The sequence below is a fragment of the Medicago sativa genome, chromosome 7 (assembly GCF_051527215.1).
Source record: "Medicago sativa cultivar Bolivia chromosome 7, Bolivia_mono, whole genome shotgun sequence".
Lineage (NCBI taxonomy): Eukaryota > Viridiplantae > Streptophyta > Magnoliopsida > Fabales > Fabaceae > Medicago > Medicago sativa.
Window position 1 is genome coordinate 47201517 of NC_140755.1, and position 9947 is coordinate 47211463.

At 33.7% G+C, this 9947-nt stretch overlaps 1 protein-coding gene across 1 annotated transcript; it reads right to left on the reverse strand.

Annotated features, from left to right (window-relative positions):
- Positions 1 to 3267: 3267 nt before the first annotated feature.
- LOC146906272 (putative expansin-B2) lies at positions 3268 to 5987 on the reverse strand. Its single transcript, XM_085725963.1, has 4 exons — positions 5686 to 5987; positions 5169 to 5281; positions 4747 to 4937; positions 3268 to 3734 (listed from the first exon to the last, which is right to left on the reverse strand). The coding sequence occupies exons 1-4, from the start codon at positions 5879 to 5881 to the stop codon at positions 3407 to 3409; spliced, it is 828 nt and encodes a 275-aa protein (XP_085582089.1). The 5' UTR covers positions 5882 to 5987; the 3' UTR covers positions 3268 to 3406.
- Between the last annotated feature and the right edge of the window lie 3960 nt (positions 5988 to 9947).

The window sequence follows — 9947 nt, forward strand, 5'->3', positions numbered from 1 at the left end:
AAAGAAACTTATCATAACTATTTCCAACTCATCCCAAAACTTATGGATTGTTTCCAAACTTTAAAACTTATGTATTATGAGTTCAATTAAGTTGTTTAATGGTATTTAACCTATGATGTGATGGATCTAACTTGGTTTTGTTTCGTAAATGAATTGGTTTTGCAAAATGACACCATGAGGCGAGCTTTGTGAATTTCATGATTTTGTCGTATTTAGCAGGTGAAACGCCAAGGTATACCCTACTGTACTTATATATAGCCAGGGGAATACTTAGTTGAGGCATTGGATCTTGTTTGTTTGCCTTTGGTTTAATACTTCAATTATTTTGAAAATGAGATACCGATAGACGAACTTGGTTGAAAATGGTTCTTTTAAACCAATTGCCTTATAAATCTTTCATGAATGGTTTTATATGATTAATTGATGATATGTGGATGAATGTGGACGATTGAATATGATGTTATCATGAAATGATGTGTTGATCCATTTTACTTGATTTATGAAGAGTATATGGAATTGTTATGATATTTGGTAAGTTGATATTGATGTGTGTGATGATGACTCTTATGTGAATTGTGATTGTTGAATGTGTGGACATGTATACTTGATAATGCAAAAGTTGTTGAACTAATCAATGTAATTGGAGGTGTACCTTTACATTGTCATTGATAGTTGTTGTGTTGAAGTTGTGCATTATCGGGTCGTTGTTGTATGTCCATGCATCATGATCATATCGAGTCATATGTTGAAATATAAAAGGAGTTGGACTTTTACATAGGTGAATTGTAAGAGGAGATGGACTCTTACATATGATGTTTTTGTTGCATCATGAGGTGACGACCTTGGAGGAGTTTGGTACCACATGCATCTAGAAGAGCCTAGAACATTGCATGCATTTGATTAGTTGATGAGTCGTGTCGTATTTGAATATGTGACTTGGTGAATTGTGCTTTGGTGAAATTTGGAGAACGTTGTGATTATGTGTATTGGTGTATATGTGCATTGGTGGATTTTGTTGATAGTTGTGAATAAATGATCTATGCTCTAATTGCATGTCTTGCCTATTTGTGCTTATACACTTGGTGAATCAATTGATGATAATTATTTTGATAATAATGATGAGGTGAGATTTGTATATGTATATACGTATATGATGTGGTGATTTCTTTGATAATGATGATTGCTTGCTTATAACTTTGAAATGATGAATTGTACTTGTTCAGTTAAGTATGCTAGATGAGGAATGAGGTGAGTAATCCTTTCATTGGTTGATGTTGATAAATGATGAGCTTATGTCGATTACTTGCTTAGAGATTGAATATGCATGTTATGCTATGTTAGTAATGTGATAGCTTGAGGTGTATGGAATGGGGGATAATAATCATGTGATGTTAGTATTCTAGGAGGGATGGTTATGTATATGTGTTATCCATGAATCCCTGAATGCTTATGTTGTTTATGTTGATTATGATTAATGTAAAGCTTACCCCCAGTGGTTTTTGCCGCCTACCTTTTTGTATGGATGGGTAGACGCTGTGCAGGAGTAGTTGCTTTGTGGTGAGTGCTTGATAGCAGGAGCTTTCTCCATTATCGTCTGGAGTCGTAGTTTTAGGCTCTGATTAGGTCGTAGAGTCTTTTATGTCTTGTTGATTTCTGTTTTATCTGGTTGATGTTGTCCACTTGATGGACTTGGAGGATTTTTAGTTAAGGTTGTATTTGACCATTGCATGTATATGTTGGAGTTATTTGATTTGTATCCGCTGCGACTGTTGAGATATTTTATATATATATATATATATATATATATATATATATATATATATATATATATATATATATATATATATATATATATATATATATATAACACACACATGTATGTTTGGATTTTGGATTTTGTGTTAGACGTAGCGTCTATTTCTTGAATATTAGTTATATTCGCGTGTTTTATCGCTTTTATAGAAATAGGGCGTTACATTTCCTCCCACAACCCATGAAGAAAAGGGTCATTGCTCTCTCTCTGATCCAAAACGCAAAATAGAGAGCAACACTCAAGAAACAAAGAAAAAAAAGAAGAAAAAATGAGATATGTTGAGAAAGATCAGAAACATTTTCTGGAAAACAATGCCAGAGGAAAACAAAGAGCTGCGAAGAAAAACGAAAAAACATTCCTCATTAAATAGCCCCAAAATCGTCCACACCAATGGGCCAGATGAAGCGAAAGCAAAGGTCACGATCTAAACGGCTCATAGTGGTCTTGGAAAAATGTAACGCAGTCAAAGCCACTCGCGCGTGCAACGTTTTTCCAGGAGCGTGCAAAATACAAACCAAACACGTGGAGAAAGAAACTGAACAATCTTCACATCTCTGAACGTTCTGCCTGAAGCATTAAATGCCAACTACTCCCACTAACTCAAAGTTGGGCGCCATCATCCGCGAGCGGAATCAAAGTTTCTCAAAACACTTCAAGGGGTCGTCCGACTTAGATCATAAACGGACATCACACTCTTTGCAGGCGGGTTCAAGTTCCTAACACAATGCATCAAGGGCCGCCGGACTAAGCCGTCAACGAGCGCCTTTGATCGAACACTTCCCTCCTCTACTAAAGCCATTGAGCCATAAAGGTATCAACGGCTTGCGGGGGCAACTGTTCTAGACCACTCACACGGCTACACGTGCACAACATTACGTCGTGTTAAGGCTTCGCACTCAAAGGAGCATGCCAACATGCCTGCGCCGTGCCACACTGGAGCACACCTCCTTTCCTTGATCATGCTACATGTGTTCTTCTCCGCTCCTAATCATACGCCGCATAACCCAGAGACGGTTATGCCACGAGCGCGCCTATATAAGGGTAAATTTGCTTCACCCCAAGGTACACAACACTTTTCACAACACTTCTTAAACTTTCTCTATCAGTTCCATTACTGACTTGATTGTCGGAGTGCTAACGTGCCTGCAAGCACCTTTCACCGAAAACCGTTACCGATCACCGAAGCACACTTAACCGTTCTCACCGGACATATATCAATGACTAAAATAAATTTACTTAATTTTTCACTTCTATCCTAGGCTTTATAGGTAGAAAAACATCTCTCTTTGTTTGTTATGGACATTTTTAATGATAGTAAGTTATTATTTTTCTTCTTTTTTTTTGCTTATTTTGAATCAAATTTTGGTGGTGAGATGGAAATGGTTGGTGGTTGCAAAAGTGTCGGTTTAGTTGGATGTTAGTCATTACAATAATTCTCTCATTCATTCCATATCTTTTAATCAAAGACAAACATTATTTCATTAATTATTAATTAAAGACAATACAAAGTCCACTTAGGGTGACTTGATTGAGTAGCATTTATAGCACTATATGCTAATACATAATCCATCCAAAGAAACATACATTTTAGCATTAAAAATTCACAATTGACCTATAAGTCTGACCAGGCTTCCAACCTGCAGGAATCACATTCTGTGCCACAATAGTCTTGCCAGATTTAAGTGTGGTTAGCCTTATAGAAAATGGTGCTTTCAATGGTGCTCCTTTATCAAATTTCCAAACAGCACCCCATGATTGTTGCATGGTATCCCATGAGGATGAGTCAAGTGCTTCCTTGAGTTCAACTTTGTTAAGATCACCATCTCCTTCCTCATATTCAATCAAGGCAGCAAAATATTCTTGGTTGGATCCAGAGTCCACATGGAAAGCTATTGTCCTACCAGCATAGTTGCATTGAACTCTGCATAAAAAATAGTAAATAATTTCAATAATTGCAATATTGTAAACAAAATATTTGAATATAGTAAATAAATTTTTGTTAAGACAAAAACATAAAAATAACTTATGTCCATAAAACACAATAAACCAAAAGTCAAGTAAGTTTTCCATATTTAATGGGAAATAGTTGAAAACTTGTAGAATGTATTGTATTGAGAGAATTTTGTATGAGGTAATATAATTTTAGATCATAATAACTCAAATTCATCAATGTAAATTATTTTGTTTGGAAAACAACCTTATAAATATTCAAAATAGATAGGCTTTATGAACACTTAATTTGGAGAACACTAGTTAATGAAAATGCTTTAATTATTTTGTTATAATTTAATTTAGAGAATTTAAAATAATTTCACAATGTTTTATGAGCACTTGTTTATGAACTATATATTGAAATATTGTCGTAAAAGTCGTGCATAAAATTTCTTAAGGGTTTTTGTTTTGGTTTCTATATTTTTCAAATTTTGCATATTAGTCTATAAGTTTTTTAAAATTTTAGTGATTGGTCCCTAATCTTTTCTAAATTATAATAGTGTATTAAATATGTGTCTTTTAAAAATGATTCAAAGATGGATCTTTATTATTTTTAATAAAATATAAAAAGAAGAATAAAAATAATATTTTAATAAGATTTACGAAATTCAGGTTTGTCCACTATTGGACCAGGTTCATATTACATAACCCCAAATTATAAATTTGAACCAATATTTTTTATATATATAAAAAAAAAAAAACTAATTCATTTTGAACAACGTTTCTTATAAAAAAAAAAGGCCCAACTCTACATGTTTTTGAACCACGTTCCTTATATCTAAATTTTTATTTCTTTTTTGAAAAATTCTAAAATTTTCTACTAAATTATCAAAACAACTTAATTCCCTAAAAAAGTCAAAACAACTTAAGAATGTTGTCCACTAGAAATATGCAATTATTTGACCACATAGTATATTTTAATTAGATAGCATAAAATCCACCTTCTGTGTTGAATGACTATTTTTCCAGCATTGCGTAGCTCTTCATCTTCACCAGAAATTGCCATGGAACCAAAAGCACTGCCACTCAAATCAAAATGATATTCAGCATCTGACCCACACCCAGCACACTCATCAGTGATAACTACCTTCACAGGGTTGCCTGAACATACAGAATTTCCTGTGCACCTCACCTAAAATTATAAGAAAATAAAATCAAAACTTGCATTAATTAATTAGTATCTTCATTTTTCTATTCAAAAAATTGTTACAATTTTCAACTATTGAAAAGCAACAAATGGCCCTAATTATGTTGATTAGTGTTACAAATATTAAAACCAGTGTTAAATATATTTTCTGTAATTTCAATTGCTAATTTAATTTTTTTTTTCTAGTAATATTATTTTATTAATAATTATTAGCACCTCATAACAAGAACCACAGCCTTTGCCTGAGTTATAGATGAGAGGGCTTCCAGCAGATATCATCGAGGAGAATGGAGGTTCTCCAACAGCATTTCTATACCCACAAGCACCACCTACATAATTATCAAATACAGTCACTGAAACTATATATCTTAAAAAATTTAAGCATTATTTACTTGACCACGTCCAATATGGACCTAGTCGAAAGGTGACCCTAATATTTTTAATACATTTGAATCAAATATTATAAATGTTCACTTATTTTTATCATTATAATTTTTTTTCCGTTATTGTTTGAGAGGTCCAAATAAAATATATCTTATTTAGTTACATTTCAAGTGTACATTAAGATCAATACCGAGTTTTGCAAAATCACAATGGCATCAAGATATTGTAAAATTATAAACCGTAGTTTTTGCCAAAATTACATTGACGCATTGTGATGCAGTGTTAAGCTAAGCATGCACCGAATCCATACGGATGAAAAACTATTTAACAATTTTTTTCTATTATATACCTTCGCTTCCGTCACCATCGGGAGATCCATACCAAGTGGCAACTGAAGGTGACCAATCTGAACCAGATGAGGAGTATGAGCTAACATTAACAAGCTTCCTTGGATTAAAACAAAAGGAAGGGGTCACTAGGAATATTGAGAGTAAACCTAAAAGGATGAGTATACGAGAGAATGCATGTTCAAGTGTAAGAGCCATTTTATCAGAACACCACTTAGATTATTTTGTTAGTAGCTATATGGCTTGGTGAATGTAGCTATGGCTAGGGTGGTATTTATAGAGATGAAATTGTTAGAGTCGTTATTTGCTACTCACAGTTAGGTTCTTAACTGAAAACAAGTAAGTTAATTAAAATAATTCAGACGGCAATTGTGATATGCTTAACTATGGGAGATGATTTCGGGTCTCACAGAGAAAAAGACAAATGTGATGTTTGAATTTGAGACACCAGACATTTTTTTTTTTTTTTTGATAAAGAGATACCAAACATTTTGTTCACGTGTTTAAATCGTAAGGTAAATGATCTTGTTGCATATATTGTGTTATAATAAGCGGATTTTGCATTAGTCTTTCTTTTGTTTTTATTTTTCTTACAAGTTAGTCATATATAACCTAATAACCATTGAAATTAATGACACCTTTTGACAAAGTAATTTATCAAAGTTACATTTATATTTCAATACAATAATTAATTAACATATGAGGCGTGCTATAGCAAAGATACCCATCAATATTACTACTCCCTCCAATCATATTATATGTCTTTTTTTGTGTACAAAGCTAAAACAAAAGAGAAAAAGGAAAACAAAAGAAATAGAAAAGAAAAAAAAGAGCAACACTTTCAAATAAAACAATCCAGCTGCATCACCCCGAAGAAAATTCAAAATATCCATCGGAGGAGGCTCGTGACAAAGAAACTCAAAGTTGGATGAGGCACCAAGCTTGACTAAGAAGTTCTTACATTGATTCCCTTCCGAGAGGGTGTGATTCATCGTAACATTTCCTTACTTCAATAGCTCTTTTATATCTTGAATCAAAACAGCATAAACATGAAACTTTATGGGGTCCATTTAGATAGTTTATGTCTTAAATTATGTGTCATTTTAGGACACTATGTGTTATTACCTTTTACCAATCTAATAAATTATGAAGAAATTTTAGTCTTGACATGAATCACTTGGAAAGTATAGAAATTTAATGATTTAATGTGTGAGCACATGAATCGCTTCTATTTTAGACATAATTAAGGTTTATGGTTAAATTAGAACTAATTTTACAAATTTCAAGTTGAGCAAAGTGTCTTCAAAAAAAGTTTTAATTTTTTGTGAGACAAAAAGAACCTATTGCCTTGGGGATAGGATAGCGTCGAGAGGTTTGTGAACGTCTTAGGGAAAGTAACACGGGAGAGAGGGGGCAAGAATCCTAGTGTTGCTGAGTTTGCGACAGGCTTCCGCCTAGATTAGAGGTTTATGGAGGGAAACACATGTGTCTCGGACCTTGGTGAGTGCAAGAACAATGAAATGATGGGAACCGTGAGCTTGGTGACAAAGTCGTGACTTGAGACATGGACACATCAACTTAGGAAGCACCGTGGAACACAACGACACGAATGGAACATTCATTGTAGTGGACTACTCACAAGAGCAGAAAATACAACGGACCAGGGGAGGCTGGAATAGTTAAAACCGTGCAGCGGTAAGGTAATTGTAACTTCCTTGCTATTGTTCCAGGTGGTGTGAAGCATGAATAATTACGGCATGGGTTCAGTCCATGCAGGGCGGATGCATGTTGGAGCTATGTGGGATTATAGCTCCACATGCTTTTCCCTATTTTTTTTTTTTAATAGATAAAACACATATAATACACACACGCATGGTAGCAATTGCAAGTGTTGAACATGTTTTTTCAGCTATGAAAGTTGTGAAGAGTAACTTATATAATAAAATGAGTAGTCAGTGGTTAAGAGATGCTCTATTAACAATTAACAATAATGTCATTTTATCTCATTTTCAACAAATGGATATGAGATGATTTTTCATTGTAATGTATTGTATCAAACAATGAGGTAATAATATTTGTCGATTAAAAAAAATTGTTTGTATTATTATTTATTTGAAATTTTAGCTCCACATGTACCTAAAGTCTGGATCCGCCCCTGAGTCCATGGGACATGCGTGTTAATGTGTACTTAATGAATATGAGAAACAAGATTAAGGAATTGGATAGTTACTGGTTCTACATTGAACATAGCATAGAGGGGAAGTCATTTATGTTTGAATATCTGGAAGTTGGAGATCACACACCGTAAGAAAATCTACATTTTCACGAGAGTGGAACCCTTAGGAAACACATGAAAAACTATAGCAAATAATAGATATTTGACATGTGATTCGTGATGGGCGAGATCCCACGCTAAACAGGTCATCGGAAAAGCTTTGTGAGGTCTTTAAAGCCTATCAAATCCGCGAAGGGCAGACCCCCCTGGTTTCGTCAAATAGCATAATTTCGCTTCAAGGAAAATATTAACAAGTACTATCATAACATTGTTTAAGTAATAAAAAATAATAACTTTTACAATGAAAAATGTGTAATTATGATTTTAATTTGGTTTAACCTATATTTTTAAGATAAAATTTCTTTTTATGGATTTATTAACTCTTAGGTTTTGTTTGGGAGTTTGGAGAGGAGGGGAAGAGAGTGTTTTAGGGGGTTAAAAATATATAGAAGAATGGAGAAATCTTCCACAATTTTCAAAAGAGCAATTTTTTAGAAAATGATAAACTAATGCTTGTGATTGATATATTTTTAAATTTAAGAATATTATAACAACATATATTAATTTTAAAAAAATCATACAAACCCTCCAAAACTTTCCAAAACCTTCCACCAATACAAGTTTTGAGCTCTTCAAAATGACGAATTTTGTATTATGAATAAAAAATTAACCTCAAAGACTCTCTCCTTCCAACATCTTCGATTTCTTCCACCAACTCCTTCTTTTTTTCTAAAATCCTTCCATCCCTTCCGCCTAAACTCCCAAACAAAGCTTTAAACTACTTGTTAGGCTCATCCAACAATTAAATAACATAATCTATAACGACTCCTGAATATAATGTAAGAATTAAATCATCAAGATCAACATATTATATGAAATTAGAACACACTTACTTGGAAACCATGATTACCGGATTCGTCGAGATTTGAGACAAGAGTCTTCCTTTGCCTTTCACATGCACCAGACTTAGGGTTTTCGATGGGGCAAACCGCTAATGAGCAGAATAGTCAGAGTGATGGCAAAGGGGACCTAGTCTCTCTATTTATAACCGTGCAACCCTAGGCAAATCATATTAAGTGCCCAAAAGCCCAATATTTATTGATCACTTTTATTAGGGCCTAAACATCATCAAATGGATCACAACATCAGTCTGTTTTTATTAAAACCAAAACAAACAATTGATTGTAGCCCACAAAATATTAGAAGAAATTCTAACATTCTCCCACTTGGGCAAAATCAATTGTGTATTTAAAATAAAAATAATGAAAAATAAAATAAAATTATTTTTGAAAACGACTCTCGGACTGATAACAAACTTCCTAACGTGGCCACTACATGATCTCATGATGCAACACTTAATAAAGACTCCGTCCAACTAAGAACTGAATGATATCGAATCATGGCGGTAGTTATATCCTTAATTGATACAACACCTTCCATGGTTACAAATATCACCAATTCCGTCGACTAGTCATCTGTGTAGAGTGTAGCAAGAAATGATATGTCAACGTGATCATCGACCATGCTATCATTTGTCCGTCGTCAATTTCTCTCAATGCCTTAAAGCCAGAGAAATTATGTGATTTCTCTCAAATGCTTAAAGCCAAAGAAATTATGTGATTTCTCTCAAATGCCTTAAAGCCAAAGAAATTATGTGATTTCTCTCAAATGCCTTAAAGCCAGAGCAATTATGTGGTCCACGGAAAACCACATTGCCTAAGCTCCAAAATAGTGTCAATCACCGGCATAGTGATCCCAACGACACTGAGCTCTAATTTTCACACATAATACATCAGCTCCAAAATAATGTTAACAGCCGGCATAAAGATCCTGTCAACATTGAGGTCAAATTTTTCACATGTAATGCCTCAGCTCCAAAATAGTGTCGATCACCGGCATAGTGATCCCTTCAACACTGAGCTATAATTTTTTACATTTAATATATGATATATACAAGAATTCATCGCATCATCAATAATTAAATTGAAT

Coding starts and splice junctions, on each gene's coding strand:
- LOC146906272 (XM_085725963.1), bottom strand. CDS start 5,881: ATGGCTCTTACACTTGAACATGCATTCTCTCGTATACTCATCCTTTTA. Junction 4,938..5,168: donor GCTGTGGTTCTTGTTATGAG/GTGCTAATAATT, acceptor TTATAATTTTAG/GTGAGGTGCACAGGAAATTC. Junction 3,735..4,746: donor ATAGTCATTCAACACAGAAG/GTGGATTTTATG, acceptor TTTTTTATGCAG/AGTTCAATGCAACTATGCTG.